This window comes from Podarcis filfolensis (genome assembly GCF_964270895.1).
Source record: "Podarcis filfolensis genome assembly, chromosome: 17".
NCBI classification, from domain to species: domain Eukaryota; kingdom Metazoa; phylum Chordata; class Lepidosauria; order Squamata; family Lacertidae; genus Podarcis; species Podarcis filfolensis.
Window position 1 is genome coordinate 7,687,187 of NC_139621.1, and position 20,310 is coordinate 7,707,496.

Genomic DNA, 20,310 nt, shown 5'->3' on the forward strand with positions numbered 1-20,310 from the left:
TATTATTATTATTATTATTATTATTAAGAGTTGGGCAGGAACTCCATTGCAGGGAAGAACAGAAAAACACAGGGGCTGCTTTGGTGGATCAGGTCAAGGTCCTGGCTAGGCATGCAAGTGCCACAGGAGCTGTACGGATGCCTTCCGAAAACCCCAAAAAAAGGGCATGAACCTTCCCTGTCAATACAGCATCTGGAAAGAAAAAATTATATCCTGCCACAGTGCGTGAAGGTTTATTCAGCTTTCCTTGCTAATAGCCACCAATAGGCTGAGATTCATGCATGAATCTCTCTGTTCCCAAGAATGTCCCTTGCATGTGGTTAATATTCATTGCCATTGCACAACTACCCGTGCTTTGTTGTGCATATTTCAGGGAGGAGTGGCCCCAGGGCTGTGCATTTTCTTGGCAACTCTTTTTGCAATTGTGCGGCAGGGCTGTGTCCTCCCCGCAGATTAGCTTGGGGCGTGTAATTGGCTCAGTGGCTGAGCATAAAGCCCAGGGAAAGCACCTCCTGCTGGGACAGACTGCCAGGGGTCCAGGACTCCGGCCAGGCAGAATCCGGAGAGCGTGTGTCAGTGGCAGGTAAGAGAAGCTCTATGCCTCTGAGATACAGGGTGCGGGCATCACTCTGCAGGTTGGAAGAGGATAATGGAAAGGGCAATCCTTAGGCAGGCAGTAAACAATTAGTTAATCCACTGGGTCATGAGAAGAGAGTGGAAAGAGATGGGGGTGGGGACTGATTAGGGCATGGGTAGGCAAACTGGATGCGGCCCAATCGCCTTCTCAATCCGGCCCGCAGACGGTCCAGGAATCAGCGTGTTTTTACATGAGTAGAATGTGTCCTTTTATTTAAAATGCATCTCTGGGTTATTTGTGGGGCATAGGAATTTGCTCATGTTTTTCCCAAAAATATAGTCCGGTCCCCCACAAGGTCTGAGGGACAGTGGACCGGCCCCCTGCTGAAGAAGTTTGCTGACCCCTGGATTAGGGGCTCATATGGTCAGACTCTGGAGTAGCAAGGGCTGCAATGTCCCAAGATTGAGTCCTGGTCATTATTGGACTGAAATAATTTTTTCCCTTCCCCTTTCATGTTCCTGGAATATAGCTCCTGCTTTGCTTTTCATGAACGTACTCCCCCCCCCCCACCAAGGCAGATAGTTGTACAAAGCATTTCAGGGTGTGATCCTGCTTGCTCATATAATATCCATCCCAGAACAGCTGGGGAAGGGTTTGGGAAGGTCTCTGGAAGCTGCATGTTAATATCCTTCATGGCTGTATTTCACCTGCCTATGCACTTTTTCTGTGCAGGGCTCCCAATTTTTGTCCATTGGAAGAGGTAGTTATTCCTGCCACCTGTTGGTGGAGAAGGAATCAAACTCCCTGCTACCAGAAGCACTACATAGGGAAGGAATAGGTGCTTGGTTGGCCCCTGAACTGCGTTTCAGATCACCTGTATAAAAATCAGGAGGGCTTTTTTTTCTCCAGCCAGGATTTTCAGGTCTGTGTCTGAGCAGGTTTCTTTCATTCTGGCATTTTCACTGGGAAACCGCTGCATTTTACCTCTGAATCGGAGCAAATGGCAATCCTTGGGAAACCTGACTGCCATTTGCTTCAATTCAGTGGTCAAACGTGGGTTTTCCTGCTTGGACATGGATCTGGAAATCCTGGACTTGTGCCTAAAAACATGGTATGAAAGGAAGTGTGGATGAGCCCCAGGTGCGAGGGAAGGAGCCAGGGAAGGGCATAGAAGAGTGCAGAAAATATTTGGCCCTGTGCTAACCCCCTTCTCCACTGGCTCAGGGGTTAGCACAGGGGCCAGCAAACTTTTTCAGCAGGGGGCTGGTCCAATGTCCCTCAGACCTTGTGGGGGGCAGACTATATTTTTGCGGGGGAAATGAACAAATTCCTATGCCCCACAAATAATGCACTTTAAATAAAAGCACACATTCTACTCATGTAAAAACACGCTGATTCCTGGACCGTCTGCGGGCCGGACTTAGAAGGCGATTGGGCCCCCGGGCCTTAGGTTGCCTACCCATGGGTTAGCAGGTAAGGAGGAGGAGGAGGAGGAGGAGGAGGAGGAAAGGAAGCTGCAGAGAAACCCAACTCCAGCGCCCTTTGGCACCCTTTGATTCCATTGCCAGGAGAGGGAGCCATCACCTCATTGTTTCTTGAGCTCAGGTCATGGGTGTAGTGGGAACCCGCACAAAAGAGATGAATGCTTTTGTTCAAGGTTTCTGTTCTGTTTTATTTTTTACAAAAAAAGAGCCACACCCTGGTCTGCATGAGCACCGAAACTCTGCCACTGCCTCCCCCAGCTGCTGGGTTGTGCCACAGAGACCAGGAGAACTCCGGGGTGGATGTATTCGGGGACATGGTGGAAAGTGGGACTATGGCTGAAAATGTCCCCATAGCCACCCAACCCGACGACTCCTTGGTCCCCTCGCTCGATGTTGCCACTGGTTCCCTTGCCAAAGACAATGTGCTGCAGGAACCGTCCACCTCAGGACAGGAGGGCAACCATTTTGAGAGGGCCCCCCCATCTCCAGTCAAGCCGCCAGAGGGGACTGAAATGGCAGAGGTCTCCAAGTCACCAGACCAAGGGCAGGATGACGGCTATTCCGCTCACCAGGACAAGACGCCAAGTCCCTCCCCGGAGCAACCGAATGCTGAGGATGCTGCAAGCCTGTTGGCCCAAGGGGGACATGGCAGCCAATCTGTGTGTCGTGACAAGATGCCGGGTGTCCAGTGTCCTACTGGGACCTTGGAACAGCTGGCGCAAGAGGAGGAGGCCGGTCTGAATCACTGCCATGAGAAGAACGGAGCTGGGCCCACTGACTCCTTGAAACAGTTGGAGCATGGCCAAGAAGAAAAAGGAACTCTTCTTCATTGTGTGGAGACCTCAGGTGTTTCTTCGGAGCAACAGAACTCCACCAACACCTCAAATCAAGTGGACGTATGGGAGGAGAGTGGCATTGTGGGTAGTCACAGCCAGGATCCTGCTTCAGAATCTCTAGAGGAACCTGAACTTGCCGCCGCTGCATCCTCCGAGCCACCCAGCATCTCGCTTCCGGGGACCAATTCCCCAAAGCAGTCATGGGAGGGAGATTGTTTGGTCTTTCCCAGCCACCATCCCAGCTCCGCTCCCTGTGCTGAGCATCAGGAGACGTTTGACACTGCCAGCGTTGATCAAGACGTAAAACCAGGCTGCACGGAAACGGTAGAGGCTGGCAAGGAGGAAAGCACGCCCAGGGAGCTGGGTGATCAGTCCCAAGCTGCAGAGGAATATCTGGGTAACCTGAATGGGCAGTTATTTGGGGAGGGCTCGGTGGATCACTCCCAAACAACGGAGAAGCAAGATGCCCAAGATGCTGAACGCACCCCAGCCGGACTTTCACTGGCATTGATAGACTCTCAGCCAGATGTTGGCACCTATTGCCAGCAGAGGGCAGCAGGCACAGATGGCGACACTCCCCTGCAGGCAGCGCCAAGGCAGTCTCCTGTGGCAACCGGTGACTCCTCTGGACCTGCCCACTGGGGCCTGGCTCCTGACTGTGGCAGGCAAGAGAGAGAAGGACTGGCTGCTGAGGAATCGAGCGGAGCCGGCAACGACAGCCAAGCCCAGGGTGAGGCTGGAGCCAACGCTGCGCTGGAAACTGAGAAGGGAGAGGAGGTGTCCAGCAGCGCTGGGACTGGGGAAGCCACCTGCGTGCCGGAGAGTGCAAAGGACCTAGCCGGTGCCAAAGATCCAGCCGTAGAATCACCTGGCTTGGAAAGCCCGACTGGCACAAGGGATCCAGCTGGTCCCCAAGACCAAGCTGGGACCATGGTACTAGCTAGCACTGAAGATCCACTTGGGTCCAGGGACAGAGCGGGCTCTGAAGATTTGGCCAGCACCACATGCCCAGTTGCTGTTTCGGAGCACGACACTTCCAGTCCGAAACCTGGAGACCAGTCGCTACTTGGTGCCAGGGACCCTGCCAGCGCAGAAGACCTGGTGAGCCCTGCAGACCCGGTCTGTGCCACATCCACGCCCAGCAGGCCCTCTGGGACTGGCGGCATGGACTGGACAGGAAACGCCACGGAGAGTACAGAGGCCCTGCACCCTGCCACCGAGACCCCGATCGAGCGAGAGATCCGTCTCCACCAGGAACGGGAAGAGCACCTGCGGCGCCAAAGGGGCCTGGCTAGCCCCTGGGGCACTCAGGAGTATGTGGAGGTGCGCATCAGGCCTATCCTGAACCAGAACGTGGGGCCCCCCATGCTGCCCAAGGAGAAGGAGCGCCAGTGGGCCGGGGTTCAAATGCAGAGGGAGATCCAGAGGGAATGTCAACGTGAAGAGGACCTGGTCCAGCTGGGGAAGGTCAGGGGGGCCTACGACCGTGGCACCCCGCAAGAGATGCAGGAGAAGATGATGATTTTTGAACAGCACCCCAGCCCAGAACCTCCGGCCCCCAGGAAGATGCTGTGCAGCAGCCCCAGAGGGGCGCGGGGTCTCTCCTTTGCAGAGGCCAACAGCACCGCCAACATGGTCATTGTGGACTCTGGTGATCTGCTGCGAGCCCAACGGCCGCTGGCCGAGAGAACCCCTGCCTCGGCCAACCCCTTCTTCTGCTTGCGTGCCAAAAGCCCCCAGTCTCTGCTGGAGCAGGAGGTCCAAGAAGCTCAGGAACGAGAGCGGGAGCTGCAGAGGCAGAGGCACAGCCTGTACGGCTCAGCGTTGCCCTGCCAGGCTGCAGAGGCCTCAGCTCAGGATGAGGAGACCCCCAGCCAGCCAGGTAAGGGGCAAGGTGCAATGAGCGAGTGTGGGGAAGAGGGAGAATGGGGGTCACCTGCTGGGACTGAAGGGCCGTTCGTTCAGGACTGGGAAAAGGAAGCGCTTCTTCACACAACACATAATTAACACATGGGCTTGGTTTACCGTAAGATGTATTCGTAGCCGTTGGATTAGTTGGCCTTAGAATGAAACAGGCAAACACACGGAGGAAAGCTCAATGGAGCCTCCAGTTTCAGAGGCAGCGCACTGTGGAAGGCCAGTTGCAAGGTTAGATTTCAGACCACAGGGAAGGGCTGTTGCTGTATTGGCCTCCTTGCTGGACCTCCCAGAGGCATCTTACTGGCCATTGTTGGAAACAGAATGCTGGGCTATAGGAAGCCTCTTAGTTACTTTTACATACAGTGGGACCTTGGGTTAAGTACTTAATTCATTCTGGAGGTCCGTTCTTAACTTGAAACTTAACCTGAAACCGCCGGAGCATGATTTCTGTTCTCATCCTGAAGCAAAGTTCTAAACCCGAGGTAATATTTCTGGGTTGGCGGCGTCTGTAACCTGAAGCGTATGTAACCTGAAGCATATGTAACCCAAGGTACCACTGTACTTGTGATAGCTAAGTGGGATTCTTACATTCAGATTTGGCATTGTATTCAAATCTGAATGTAGAATTCCTACTTGGCTATCCTGAGTCCCTATCAGGGGAAAAGGCGCGTATGAATAAATATATAATGGTAATAATAAGTACATAAAAGGGACCAAGGGAGTCCTCTTGTATTCAGTTCCATATTTACTGCATATGCATCCAACTGTTCCGCAAAGGAGCCCGAGGCAGAGTTCTCCCCATTCTATGTTATCCTTACAAGCAGGTGAGGCTGAGAGACGGCGACTGGCCCAAGGACGCCAGGTGAGCTGCATGGCTTAGTGGGGATGTGAAGCTTGGCCTCGCAGGCTCAATATTCTAACCACTGCACCATGTTGCTGGGACAAACAGCAGGGTCGCTGCCTTTTCATGCCCAGCTTGTGGGCTTCAGAAAAGCACTTTGCTGGCCGCTGTCAAAACCAGGCGGTTCAATTAGGTGGACCTTTGGTGAAGTCCACCAGAACTCTTCTTACGACCAGTGATTTTAGGAGTAGCTCTACAGAAAGGCAAAGAATGCTATGGAATCTTAAAAGACTGGCTCCTTTCTTGTGTGGCATGAGTTTTTACAAGCAAGGTGGGTTTTCTTTTTCCTGCCTGGTGCCAAAAGGTGAGCTAAGAAGGCTGTATGCATACAAATGCAGGGCTTGCGTAAAGAACAGAAGCTGTTGCTTGGAACAGTAATATTTCTGGAGTGAAGCATGTGGTCTAGAAACTTGCTATTTGCTTTTGAAAGCTGATGTTCTTGGTTTTCTAGTAACATGCCTTGCCACAGAACTCCCACGAAAGTCCTGTTTTATAGGACAGAGCTTTCCAAACTGTGTTGCGACATTTTAGTGTGTCGGCTGCAGGTGTGTCATGTGAACACTCCCTGCACTCCTCCCGGGGCTGGAAAGGGGTTATTTGAAGCTCCGGTTTGCTAGTAAAACTGCATGACTGTGTCGCAAAATGATGCATTTCTAAAAAGTGTGTCGCCAACATGAAAAGTTTGGAAAGCTGTGCTGTAGGGAATAAATATCACTTCCAAGGACCAGCTCCAACATTAGGCAGAGTGAAGCAGCGGACTCAGGCAACTAATATTGAGTATCAAGAGAAGGCGGCAAATGGTTATTTAATGTTATTGTACTTTTACTGCTAGGGAGGAGGAGAGGCACTTGTGGTGTTTTCTGCCTCAGGTGCCAAAATAACTTGACCCCCCTCCCCGTCCTCCACCATATCATAGACCTTGCAGCAGCTCCACCTCAGGCAAAAATTGCCTTAGTCCAGCATTCTCGCTTGCAAAATCATTAAGATGCAAAGGGATCATGAAAACCGCCACCCTTTCAGATCACACCTGCACGGTCCTTCTGACTCACATCCTGGCTCCATAGCAGCAGGACCCAACAATCAAAGGATTGTGGCATCTAACACAACATTGAGCATTTCCATTGAATCCGGGCACATTTACAGCCCTGACCTCTGGCGTGATTTACAAACTGAAGCGCTGGAACTTTCTAATCAAATCGCTATCACTGGGTAACCTTGAGTTTGTTGCTTTGTACTCCGGTTCATAAAGTGAATGAACGTGTGCAACTCAGATAGTAAAAAATTCCCCTTTTTTAACTTTTACTTTTACTTTTACTTATTCAGTTTATATACCACCCTTTAGCCAAAGATCTCAGGGTGGTGTACAAGATCAGAAACACATTGCAAAACATCAGTGACAAAAACATAAGAAAAATATAGTAAAAAGCAGACTGACAGACAGCCCAATAGTAAAATAAGAAGACCAGTCCTCTCCCCCACATTTTAACAGGCCATAGATTATTTAATAGCCTTGTTGTTGTTGTTGTTTAGTCGTTTAGTCGTGTCTGACTCTTTGTGACCCCATGGACCAGAGCACACCAGGCACTCCTGTCTTCCACTGCCTCCTGCAGTTTGCTCAAAAGTCCATGGAGTTTTCTTGGCAGGGATACTGGAGTGGCTTGCCGGTTCCTGCTCCAGGTGGATCACGTTTGGTCAAAACTCTCCACTATGACCTGTCCATCTTGGGTGGTCCTGCACGGCATAGCTCATAGCTTCTCTGAGTTATTCAAGCCCCTTCACCACAGCAAGGCAGTGATCCACGAAGGGGTTTAATAGCCTTAGGCCTGAGTAAAGAGGAATGCTTTTGCCTGGCATCTAAAAACATGTAATGATGGCGCCAGGCGAGCCTCTCTGGAGAGAGCATTCCACAATTGGGGAACCACCTCAGAAAAGGTCCGTTCTCTTGTTGACACCCTCCAAACCTCTGGGGTGGGGGAGACATACAGAAGGGCCTCAGACTACAAGTGCACAAAAATACACAGAAAGCAGTGTATGAATCTTTCAGGCTCATAGGACGTCCAGTTTTTCATCTCCAATTATGTTACTCAGGCTGCTTAAGGCCTGACTCAACCTGTTCTTGAATGAAGAGAAAAAGAGACTGAGCGTGTGCTCTGTTGTTGTCACGGACAGGGATGTAGGTGTCACAGAACTCTGCACCTGGATTTTGGGCCATATTTCCCACTTGCCTTTGCACACAGATGCTTTGGACTTCAACTCTCATCAGCCCCAGCCATAAAGGAGTTGTAGTCCAAAGCATTTGCGGGGCAATGGGGTGGGAAAGGGCTGGCAGAGAAAGTGTTCCCAGTGTCATTCTTCTTCATATCTGCATGCCCAGTGTTTGAATATAATAACCTTCCTGGAAGGCCAAGTTCTTCTGGTAAGGTAGCCTGCCTGAAGAAGCAGATTTTGGTGGCACCGTTCAAGGACAAAACATTGCCATGTACTTCATTAGAAGACATCTGAAGGCAGCCCTGTTTAGGGAAGTTTTTAAAGTTTGAAATTTCATTCTGTTTAATGTTCAGTTGGGAGCCTCCCAGAGTGGCTGGGGAAGCCCAGCCAAATGGGTGGGATATAAATAAATTATTATTATTATTATTATTATTATTATTATTATTATTATTATTTACTGTGACACGTTTATTGCCATGGAGGGTACACTATCTGGAGCCTCTGCACCAAGGCCCAAAATGAGCCGGGTCCTTGGCTAAGGGCTTGTGGGGTGAGCTGCAGCTGACCTACAGAAGTTATCACACACAGCCATTTCCTTGTCTCCTTGTAAGCTTAGCACCTGAGCCAATGTGTTGTAATGAGGGATGTGGGTGGCACTGTGGTCTGAACCACTGAGCCTCTTGGGCTTACTAATCAGAAGGTTGGCAGTTTGAATCCACACAACGGGGTGAGCTCCCATTGCTGTCCCAGTTCCTGCCTACCTAGCAGTTCGAAAGCACACCAGTACAAGTAGATAAATAGGTACTGCTGCAGCGGGAAGGTAAATGGCATTTCCATGTGCTCTGGTTTCCGTCACGGTGTCCCGTTGTGCCAGAAGCGGTTTCGTCATGCTGGCTATATGACCCAGAAAGCTGTCTGTGGACAAATGCCGGATCTCTCGGCCTGAAAGTGAGATGAGTACCGCAACCCCATAACTGCCTTTGACTGGACTTAACCATCCAGGAGTCCTTTACCTTTTACCTTTTTAGCTTAATGATCAGAGCATTGGACTAGGTAAAGGTAAAGGGATATCTGACCATTAGGTCCAGTTGTGGCCGACTCTGGGGTTGCGGCGCTCATCTCGCTTTATTGGCCAAGGGAGCCAGCATACAGCTTCCGGGTCATGTGGCCAGCATGACTAAGCCACTTCTGGCAAACCAGAGCAGCGCACAGAAATGCCGTTTACCTTCCCGCTGGAGCAGTACCTATTCATCTACTTGCACTGGCATGCTTTCGAACTGCTAGGTTGACAGGAGCAGGGACCGAGCAACGGGAGCTCACCCCGTTGTGGGGATTCAAACTGCTGACCTTCTGATCGGCAAGCCCTAGGCTCTGTGGTTTAACCCACAGCGCCACCCGCGTCCCACATAGTTTTGAACTGACTCAAAACTATGAGTCAGTTCAAATCCCCACTCAGCTAGGGTGACCCTAGGCCAGTCACTGTATCCTACTGTGTCATTCTATTTGTGCAATGACTTCTGTTTGCACAGCAGAACTGCTGCTCCCTCTCTCTTTGCGTCTTCTGGGTTCTCCACCCAAGATTTTCTTTGCCCAGGGCAGGGGGTTGTTGCAGAGAGAGGAGCTCCTGGTTAAGGAGAAATGGGGTAGTGTTTGGTGGTATGCACACTTCCTTGAGCTCCTTGGGGAAAACAGAATGATATAGATAGATTAAATAAACAAATTAGGGTCCCAGCTGCACCATGAGAACCTGGCAGCCAATAGAACCGGAATGTGTACCTAGTGGGTGGTAATAGTTTTCCTAGGCTGCTGTAGCAAACACAGGGTTGGTTGAATTTTAACAGAGGCAAGACTGAAAGGGAAACCAGCAGGTGTAACCAGGGACAAGGAAATGTCACGAGAGGGACGCAAAGGTTGTAAAACGGAAACTGGGAGAAACTGCTTTCCTGACAGGGATGTGGAAAGAATGTTCAGTTCCCCATCTTCAGGGCCTGAAAGAAAACCCTTCCCTAAGGCCATTGATGTGGGTGGGTCAGTCCCTGTTGAGAAAATTGCACTTTGGGAAACGCAGGTGGCCAGAAGCACTCTTATTACTGACCGTTAGCCCTGTGTCACCGTTGAGTCCTGTCCTTTGTCTCTGTCTCCTTCTCAGAGAGACCTTCCTGCAAGAAGCTGGACGTCACCTGGCCCCCTCCAAGCCCTCCGGAGACCTCTCAGGTGAATGGCCTCCATCAGGTAACAAGCGCAGGGGAGCAGTGCCCTTATCACACAGCTATGACTGGCGGCCTGTAGCTGTCCTCAGAAAGCAGCACCAGCTGCCTCTGTGGTAGAGAGCTGCCATCTTACAAGGAAGGAGTTGGAGTAAAAATATCCTGCAATGCGCAACTCTCAATCTCACTTGAAGCGTAAGCAGGAAAAGCAACTACCACATATGCCTCAAGGTACCAGCGGGCAGATATTGGTCTGATATTAGTTCACATCATGATTGCAAACATGCAATCCATGTTCAAATGGCCGGCCTTATTATAACAACAGCCACACGGCTGCTGACCTGACTGGATCCACACTTGCTCTCCGACCAAATATTTTTTATTAATTTTGCATTTAAACATATATAATCGCATTATTATTATCCACTTTACTTCTTTGGCTCTTTAGAGCCTGTTGACTTCCTTCCCTCCCGCCTCTTGGCTTTCAAAACTAAGCTTGTTTACACAGCATTTTATATATTTTCCAATTCTAATGTACCGTATTTTTCTGTGTATAAGACTAGGTTTTTCCCCCTAAAAACTAATGTCAAAAACTAGGAGGCGTCTTATACATGGGGCCATCTCCCCCCATTTTCTTAAATATGAGTCCCCCAAAATAGGGGGTGTCTTATACATTCCGTCTATAAACTGAAAAATACGGTAACTCATTACAAAATACCTCATAATTTAAATAAATATAGAAAGGTAAGAAATTTCTCATTACAAGTCTTCAAATAACCCTACTAGTGTTCTTAATTGCTTACAATGATCTTTCAAATATTGTATAAATTTACTCTAGTCCTTTTGGAATACTCGATCGCGCTGGTTTCAGATTTTTCCTGTCAGCTTCGCCAGTTCTGCTAAGTCCATCAGTTTCATCTGCCACTCTTCTTTCGTTGGTACTTCTTGATGTTTCCATTTTTGGGCTAAAAGGGTTCTTGCCACTGTTTTTCCATACATGAGCAGTCTTTTGTCTTTTTTCTTTTCTTGGTATCTCTTCGCCTACTATACCCAGTAAAAAGGCTTCTGGTTTTTTAACAAAAGTGTTTTTAAGCATTTTCTTTAACTCATTATATATCATTTCCCAGAAAGCCTTTACCTCTTTACAAGTCCACCACTTACAGTAGAAGATACCTTCCTTTCCTTTGCATTTCCAACACTCATTAGATCTTGTCTTATACATTTTTGCAAGTTTTGATGGTGTTAAATACAATCTATACATCATTTTCATCACATTTTCTTTAAGTACACTGCATGCAGTAAAATTAATACCTTCATTCCACAGCCTTTCCCACGATTCTAACTGAATATTATATCCAAAATCTTTAGCCCATTGTATCATCACCCCTTTAACCGCTTTATCTTTAGTATGCCACTCCAAAAGTAATTTGTACATTTTCAATAATATTTTCCAATATTATCCAATAAATCTATCTCCAACCTAGATCTTACTGTATCAAAACCATTTTTCTTTTTCTCTTCCTTAAACACCTCATTTGCCTGGTGGTATTGCAACCAATCCGTCAATAATTCTTTTATTTCTTCAAATGTTTTTAATTTTAACTGACTTCCTACCTCTGTCGACAAATCTCTATACGTGGCCCACTCTCCTTTCATATTTAACTTTTTTACTGCTGTTGCTTCAATTTGAGAGAGCCACCAAGGAGTTTTACATTCCAATAAGTTTTTATATCTGTTCCACACCTCATAAATTGATTTTCTTATTGTGTGATTCAGGAATCCTTTATGCACTTTTACTTTATCATACCATAAATATGTGTGCCGTCCATATTGGACTCTCCAGAGTTTTAGACCAACCAAAGCCTCAATCAGCCCTGGGGTGGAGGAGCTGAACTTTCAGTATGCAAACCATGTGCTGTTATCTCTGAGCGACACACACACACACACACACACAAACACACACACACTCCACTGTTGGATACCCCATGCCCTTTTTTTGTCTCCCTTGCTGTTAACATTTCAGTGGCAAATTCCTTCAAGATTCCTTCAAATCTTTTTGCTTATGCTGCTCTGGAAAGCAGGTACTCGTCAACAAAACTATATACATTATTTTTACATAACAGCAAGGGCTAGAATCCTATTCATTCATTATTTGCCGCTAGTAACGTGGTTAGCGACTGCTGTAACTCAGACTGCAATCTTATACACACTCTTCAGGCTGCATAATACATTAAGGGCTTAAAATGCATCTAGGTCGTTCTTTTTCTCAATTGGGATTGAAGCTGGTTTTGCAGAAAGCACATCAAAATGCAGTGTTTCTTAAGCAACAACAGGATAGACTCAGGGCAGGTATGGATTGTGACTTACATGGTGTTCGCTGCTTCTCAAGCCCTGGATGCAGAGCAAATGGAACTGGAAATAAATTCCACTGAACGAAGAGCCAAGCTAGACAATATGTTAGCTATGGCTGTGTACACACTGTTTATTCTGCATCAAGTGCACTCTTACTGCTCGTTTGAGAATCTGTGTACACACAACATTAGCCACAAGCTATATCTAGCCTGCTGTTTGTTATGAAATACTGCATTTTGATGTGTCTCCCCCCCAAACCAGCTTCAATCTGAATTGAGAAAAAGAATGACCCTGCTGTGTTTTAAGTTGGTAATGTGCACACAGTCTACATGCATGGGCATAGGCAGGGGGGAGCAGCTGCCCCCCTAAATCAAGTAAATAAATAAAAATACTTAACTAACGGACCAATTGTGTCACAGATAACTCTGTTCTGTCCCCGCCACCAATAAATCCTGGCTATGCTCATGCCTACATGCATGGTTGTAGCCAGGATTTTTGTTAGGGGGGTAGGTCTTGGGGGGGTGAAGAACATGTATTTTTATTGATTTTGGGAGGGCAACTGCCCCTCCCTGCCCCCTGGCTACGCCCATTCCTACATGTCTGGGCTTTTGCTTTAGTTTATCCAATTTGGATAAAGGAGCCTGATCTGGATACAGATCCTAGTGTGATGAGAGGAAAGGGGACTTTATCCCTTCCCCACCCCTGTTGTGTCTGCAGTTTGTTTAAGAAAAGAGCTCTCATTGAAGCAATCAAGAGTCCCTCTGCTCAGCATCATCTGGGCATGAGAAATGGGATCCAGATCAGGACCAAGATTACAGCACAGGGCTAAAGGGTTAAACCCTCGGCACCTCCATCTTATGATTAGGAATTGGTAGGGAGAAACCCTGCACTTAGAGGCACAGGTATGTACATAAGTGCAGGGGTCCCCAACCTTTTGGAGCCTGGGGGCACATTTGGAAACCTCTGAAACGGTCATGAGCCCCACAAAACATCCATTTTGCAGAAGACAAATAGCAAGATTCAGGAACACCCCCCCCCAAAACATACAACAGGCAAAGTATTTACATGCCCACCCCCTCCAAAAAAAAACAAGCAGTGCAGACAACAAACAAAACTCTCCAAAGCTCCCAAAATGCTTTTTTTAAAATAAAAGAAGAAGAAGAAGTAGTAAACCTTTGGAGGGATCCAGGGCCTTGGCAGATGCCAAGCTAATACACTGGGCTTATCTACACTTACCATTTGCCCCTTTTCCCTAGGCACAGGTCCACACTTCAAAGCTCTGTGTCCAAGTATTTTCTTCTTATCCCGAAGCTTTTCTGTGAGACCCTGCTCTTTAGCGCTCAGTCGGAGCAAGCATCAGTTCAGGTTTTCTGCAGATTGCTGTTTGCTCCGATTGAGCTTTAAAGAGCAGGTTTTCATGGGGAAAGCTCCACAGCAAAGAAAAGGGTGCTCGGACATGGAGTTTTAAAGCATGGACCATGTCTGGAAAGAACAGAGGAAAGGCAAATGTGGATAAGTCCATTGTGTTATTTGGCCCTAATCGGAGCTCACGTCTGAGCAGGAAATGTGTGTGTCTGCTTGCAAAGGTCAGACTCTTAAATTAGTTTCTGAATGTGGAAGGCACAATACTTGACAGAGCAATAGTTTGATAGGCGTCCATCAAAAGGTAGCGCAATGAAATGGGGCCAGGCAGATGTTCTAAAGAGGGAAAACTATAGAAGCTCCCCCCCCCCACTGCTTTCAGAAGGCTACGGGGGGCATGATTTGGTTAAAAATGGAGGAGGGGTATGGATTTTATTAAGAACTACCTACTATTCCACAAACAATTCAAGCATTATTTCGGTGCACAGGGCAGGCGGGGTGTGTGTGTGAGGATCCTAGCAGTGCTTGACTCTCTCTAATTAACATGTCCACAATTCTGCTTGCCCCATGCCTAGAAAGCATGCCCAGCCGTTTTCCCTGGGAAAACCCACTCTTTAATGCTAAATCGGAACAAACAGCAATCTGCAGAAAACTCAGTTGCCATTTGTTCCAATTCAGCACCAAACTATGGGTTTTCCTGGCAGAAAGCGAGGAGGCAAAGGGAAGTATGGATGAGCCCACAGGAACTGCAAAAGAGCAACTCCTTCCTGTTTCAACTAGGCTTGCAGAGAAAAGCTGGGGGGGTTGTGCTCCATTGGCCAGGTCCCCTCAATTTGTGTTGTGCTTTAATGGCACGCACACACAAATATCCAGTGGAAACAAGTCTTGGTTATCTTTCCTTTGCATTTCTCGATTTCATAAAACACACACAAGACAAGCACACATTTCAATAGGTTCATTGTAATGCATTAAAATTTTGTTTCCTTTGCTGCTGATAAATAGGGGTTGGCAAGCCCACTGAGCATAGAAGGGCTGAGCCTGCCATACCTCATTTCACGTGGCTGCAAAATGCTGGCAGGACAGGAAGCAATAAAACTTTGTATCGTTTGCCTGCTTCTTGATATGGTAAAAGCCAGGCTGTTTTGTTTCTGAAAGCTGAAGGTCCCATCTAATAGGTTATTGTATTAATAGGTTATTGTATTTTTGTGTTTTGTTGGAAGCCGCCCAGAGTGGCTGGGGAAACCCAGCCAGATGGGCGGAGTATAAATAAATAAATAAATAAATAAATAAATAAATAAATAATAATAATAATCTTGAAAAGGGCCTGAGGGGCCTTCTGCACAGTGCCTGCCAGCAAGACCCCTTCCACACCCACAGGAGAGGAGGGGGCATAAAAATCACCTCCTCTCAGGTGCTGAACTCCTCCTGTGACACCTGAAGTGCCCCCCCCAATCCCCAGCTCAGCACTCCACCTGCTTTGCCTGCAGAAAGAATCTGCAAAGCTTTCCAGCAGGGGAGAGAAAGGGGTCCTTGGAGCAGCTTCCAGGAAGACAGCAGCATTGGTGCCCCATCCAGCCCAAAGGAGGTGCATTCCTCCTGTCTAGGCAACCTTGCCTGCTTCTCAGATTTTTTTGGGGGGGGGGACACCAATACAGCAGGGACGCGGGTGGCACTGTGGGTTAAACCACAGAGCTTAGGACTTGCCGATCAGAAGGTTGGCGGTTTGAATCCCCATGACGGGGTGAGCTCCCGTTGCTCGGTCCCTGCTCCTGCCAACCTAGCAGTTTGAAAGCACATCAAAGTGCAAGTAGATAAATAGGTAGCACTCCTGCGGGGAGGTAAACGGCGTTTCCGTGCGCTGCTCTGGTTTGCCAGAAGCGGCTTAGTCATGCTGGCCACATGACCCGGAAGCTGTACGCCGGCTCCCTTGGCCAATAAAGCGAGATGAGTGCCGCAACCCCAGAGTCGGTCACGACTGGACCTAATGGTCAGGGGTCCCTTTACCTTTACCTTACCAATACAGCTCCTTGCCATGGGTGCCAGGGATCCTAGTTTTGCCTCTGCACATTCACCCCTTTTTCCTGCCCTGTATCCCTTTTGCTTAGCTGTAAGGAGAAGCACCCCCGTCCCCAGGAAGGGTATCTGCAATAGGAGCCTAGGGTGCTGGGGCCTCAATGGAAGCCTGATGGTGCTGGTCCCTGGGATAACAGAAGATTTACCTTGCCACAAAGTTAGTGCTCAGCCACGCTTCCCTTTGGCCTGTGCCTAAAAAGCACAGGTCCGAGTAGTTTTTTACTTTCTAGGCACAGGTCTGAGCGGTTTCCCCTTTGCCCGGCTCCTTTCCCAGGGAAAGTCTGCTCTTTAGCTTTAAACTGGAACAAATGGCAATTTGTGGAAAACCCGCTTGCCGATAGAGCACTAAAGAGGGAGCAAGGGTAAGTCTTTAGTGAAAGTGGGTGCAGCTTCAGTTTTCCACCTCTGGCACCAAAAAGGTCCCTTTGTGTTTCAAAGACCCAAAGCAAGAATGCAGACTCAGGATCTCTTGATACTCGAGGAGGAAGAAGCTGCTTTGTACTGAGTCAGGCCATTGGTCCATCTCGTTCAGCATCCCAGGCAAGGGATTGAACCAGGAACCTTATTTGTGCAAGGCAGAAACTACCAATGGGCTCTGGCCCTTCACACTAATCATGTGGGTTAAGGGATTCTGAGCAAACCCAAGTTATTAGAAGTAACTTGCAGGAGCAGATCAGAGCCTCCCTAATCCTGGGGTGGGGGGGTATAGTTTTTGTTTGTTGCTATGGGCTTATCCACACCTCCATTTTCCCCACTGCAAATCAGAACAAACAGCAATTGGGTTTTCTGCGGATTGCTGTTTGTTCCGATTTAGCGCTAAAGAGTGGGTTTCTTAGAGGAAAGTGGGGGGTGGGGGGGAGAGAAAACTGCTTTAACCCATGCCTAGAAAGCACGAGACAAACCAAAATGTAGATGAGCCCTTTGTTACGTGTTTTTGTGTTTTTATATTGCAAACTGGCCTGTGATCCTCAGATGAAGGGCAGTATAGAAATTTAAATAAATAAATAAATAGTCCAGTGTTCTTTGCAAGAACCCTAACAGTCAGCAGGAATCAGGTTCATCAGAAACGAGATGGGTCCGTGCTTTACCTTTTGCCTACAGCTGCTGTTAATATACACTTGAACTTAGCCAAAAGGCTGAGAAGCTGTAACATCAGGGCAGGCACTGAATAGGACTTGGATTGCCAGTTCACATTTATCTCTACCTCTTCCCATAGCAACCCCTACCTTGGGCAGTTCGTTTGAGAGCAAACATATCTGAATTCAATATATTTACCAACAATGTGCGAAAACTTCATTATATGATTCGGCATGCCTTTCATCTCATGAGAAAGCATTGCAGCTTTCACTCTGATTTTAATAAACGAGATGCCTGATACCATTATGATTTTCAGCATCAGGCACTGAAATGTTTTAGACATCAATCAGGCTGCAATCCTAAACTCAAGTCGTAGGGAGTAAACTCTACTTACTTCAAAGGGAGCATGTGTAGAATTGCAGCATGCATGCTTGCGAATTCGTCCTAGCACAAACCACAACGTATTACATCTTAAAATTTAGCTCGCTAATTGTGATTTGTGAGTGCTTTTTCTTTCTTTTTTAAAGGGAGAACCAGTGTGGTGTAGTGGTTAAGAGCGGTGGACTCGTAATCTGGTGAAGCGGGTTCGATTCCCCGCTCCTCCACATGCAGCTGCTGGGTGACCTTGGGCCAGTCACACTTCTCTGAAGTCTCTCAGCCCCACTCACCTCACAGAGTGTTTGTTGTGAGGGAGGAAGGGAAAGGAGAATGTTAGCCAGTGTGGTGTAGTGGTTAAGAGCGGTGGACTCGTAATCTGGTGAAGCGGGTTCGATTCCCCGCTCCTCCACATGCAGCTGCTGGGTGACCTTGGGCCAGTCACACTTCTCTGAAGTCTCTCAGCCCCACTCACCTCACAGAGTGTTTGTTGTGAGGGAGGAAGGGAAAGGAGAATGTTAGCCGCTTTGAGACTCCTTCGGGTAGTGATAAAGTGGGATATCAATTCCAAACTCCTCCACCAAATGCATGAAGAATTTTTAAATTTCAGCAGAAGAATGGGGTGGGTGAATTAAGAATTGTTTTAGGTGTGGGGCTCTGCTCCCTCAGTCCTTGAGTGTAATAATTGGGCTCCGTGGAACTGCCCACAGGCATGGGGCAAAACAGTTTTCCTACTGAACCAATAACTGTTTCTTTGCAGAGAAATGGGGTCTTCAGTCTTTTCTGTTCAGAAACAGCTGCACCCACCCAGAGCCTCAAGTCCTTTATCACTAAGCAGAGAAAGCTCTCTGCCCCAGCCTTCAGCCTGCATGTTTCCTCACTTTCTGTGGACTCTTGCTCACTTTCCCCACTTTCTCTCTCCCCTCATTTAACCCCACAGCCGGAGAGAAGCCCTCGAATCCTCCGCCGACAGAGGAGTGCCTTAATCCAGCGCTGGGAGTCGGGAGCTGTTGGCAACCAGGACAGTGAAGATTAGGGGGCTGCCTCAGCAAGAAAAGCCACTGGGTCGCGTCTCCAGTGCAAAAGACACAAGGGCCCCCCTGTGCCTCCCCCAAACTTGCACAAAACATAACTCACGGTGTGCATGTCGAGTGCACCTCTGGAGCCGACCATGTATTCTTTCCACTCCGCCTTTTGATTTGACAAAAAAAAAAAAAATTATCCTGGAACAAAGAGGAGAAAGATTTAAGGGATGGGCTCCAAAGCATTACGGTTCATTTTAGTTCCTTTTTTTACGTAGGTAACACCTGCTTGGACACTGATTTCTCAACCCAAGGGCTTTCCAAACACAGGTTTCCCCTACATTTGGTCTGCTTTGGGCAACCCCACACCGAAGTGTACAGGTGGATCCATGCGCAGGAGCAGTTACACTTAAGTGCATGTGTAGGAGCTGTCCCATGCCAGCAGCATCTTTTCCTGTTGAGGTCCAGTTGTTTATGGGGAAGCGCCATAGCTCCATAGTAGCAGAGCACCTGGCTTGCAAGGAGAAAGTCCTAGGTTTAATCCCAGGTAGGGCTGGGAGAGGCTCCTGCCTGGAACCCTGGAGAGGTGCTGCCAGTCAGTGTAGGCAATTCTGAGCTAGATGGAACATAGGTCTGACTCTGTGAGGCAGATTCCTACATTCCTATGTTTAACTGGCTGCAGAGGGCCAATAATCTGGGCAGACTTGTGCCTTTGGGCATCTATCTCAGGTGACTTGCGACTGTTCCCCCAAGACTTCTTTCATCCTCAGATTTGACCAAGTCACATGTGGGTTTTGTCCCTGGGTATTCAAACTTGTGTACAAACAAGTATTGTAGGAACCAGCCCACAGGCGGTTGATGAAAGATGGCAATTTTTTTACTCTGGGGTAGTATGCTTTGCCACTGACTCTCTTTTTCATTCAGCAAAATAAGAATCAAACAAGAATCTTTCAATGAAAAGAGCTCCTTGATTTTGTCTATGCCAGCAAGAATTAAAAGTAAATCAAACGGGAGTGACTCCAGATTGTTGCCTTTTGTAAATACTACGAGAACATTGACATTCGACAAATGGAGAGAAAGAGTCCCTTAGCACCTTTGAGGGGAAGCCCTGCCTCAGTTCCCCTCAGTGATTGGGGGGGGGAACCAATGGGGGAAAGCTGGTTGCAAGCAGGGTCGTAAAAGCCGCCGTGGGAATTTCTCAAATAAGAGCAGGGAAATTGCTAGAAAGATATCACAAGGAGAAAGTCTGAAAAGCGATGAACAACAAAGCCCAAAGAGCCTTTTGTAAGCAGAAAATTCAACCATGCATTACTATCAGATACTTTTGCTTGTTACTACCAGATAATTTATAACTGACCCTTCTGTTTCAGGGTGGGGGTGGATACTGTTAATGGCTTGTCCGTATAATGAAAGGCACAGAGTGGTATTAAATAACCCTGCTGATAATTCTGACTCATCTACTGCAGTGCCATAGCAGACCTGTGCTAGGATCAAAGTACATGTTACCTTAAGCCTGCTTTTTAAAAAGCATGCCCACCCAACCCAAAACAGCAGCTGCTTGATTCCAACTGCAGGGAGAGGGGGTTAACCCCTTCACCCCAAAGCTGTTTTACCGCCACAAATGCCTCTCAGCTGCTCATTCCCTCCCAAGGATCTGTTTCCAGTGGGAAAATGGTAGGGGGAGGAAAGTATTGCCCCTCCACAGTTTCAAATCCATTTTTAACAAAAATGTTAACTGGGCATTGTTAAGCATATTTTGTTTTCGTTTTAAGTGCTTATCTTCTTGCAATTGAACCAGTTGCCTAGCCTTAGGCTTGCAAGGTGCACTGTGGAATAATGAGAACTGCTACAGGTCATAGTACGATGATGGGCTGCTGCTCAGCTGTTCTGACGTCTGGCGGTCTGAGCCTTGGGTG

At 47.9% G+C, this 20,310-nt stretch overlaps 2 protein-coding genes across 5 annotated transcripts in view; both read left to right on the top strand.

Moving 5' to 3' along the window:
• The window catches only part of RLN3 (relaxin 3), a 115,574-nt gene extending 99,974 nt beyond the window's left edge, over nucleotides 1-15,600 (top strand). Inside the window, exon 3 of the mRNA XM_083594175.1 lies at nucleotides 15,562-15,600. The gene's annotated coding sequence lies outside the window, so the exon portion shown is untranslated. The remainder of the gene's footprint in view (nucleotides 1-15,561) is intronic.
• On the top strand, nucleotides 36-19,407 carry MISP3 (MISP family member 3). 4 transcript variants are annotated; one of them, XM_083593053.1, is made up of 4 exons: nucleotides 36-231; nucleotides 2,268-4,779; nucleotides 10,076-10,140; nucleotides 18,313-19,407. In XM_083593053.1, the coding sequence occupies exons 1-4, from the start codon at nucleotides 112-114 to the stop codon at nucleotides 18,406-18,408; spliced, it is 2,793 nt and encodes a 930-aa protein (XP_083449179.1). In that variant the 5' UTR covers nucleotides 36-111; the 3' UTR covers nucleotides 18,409-19,407. The 4 variants fall into 4 exon arrangements, with proteins under 4 accessions (XP_083449179.1, XP_083449178.1, XP_083449181.1 ...); XM_083593052.1 differs by having other exon boundaries at nucleotides 55-231; nucleotides 10,076-10,158; XM_083593055.1 differs by lacking the exon at nucleotides 36-231 and adding an exon at nucleotides 389-583.
• The last annotated feature ends 903 nt before the right edge of the window (nucleotides 19,408-20,310 follow it).

Excerpts from the sequence above, each read along its gene's own strand:
- MISP3 (XM_083593052.1), top strand. The coding sequence starts at position 112 with ATGCAAGTGCCACAGGAGCTGTACGGATGCCTTCCGAAAACCCCAAAA. Across the intron at positions 232-2,267 it reads TCCTGCCACAGTGCGTGAAG|AGCCACACCCTGGTCTGCAT; the intron begins GTTTATTCAGCT and ends TTACAAAAAAAG. Across the intron at positions 10,159-18,312 it reads AGGTGAATGGCCTCCATCAG|CCGGAGAGAAGCCCTCGAAT; the intron begins GTAACAAGCGCA and ends TTAACCCCACAG.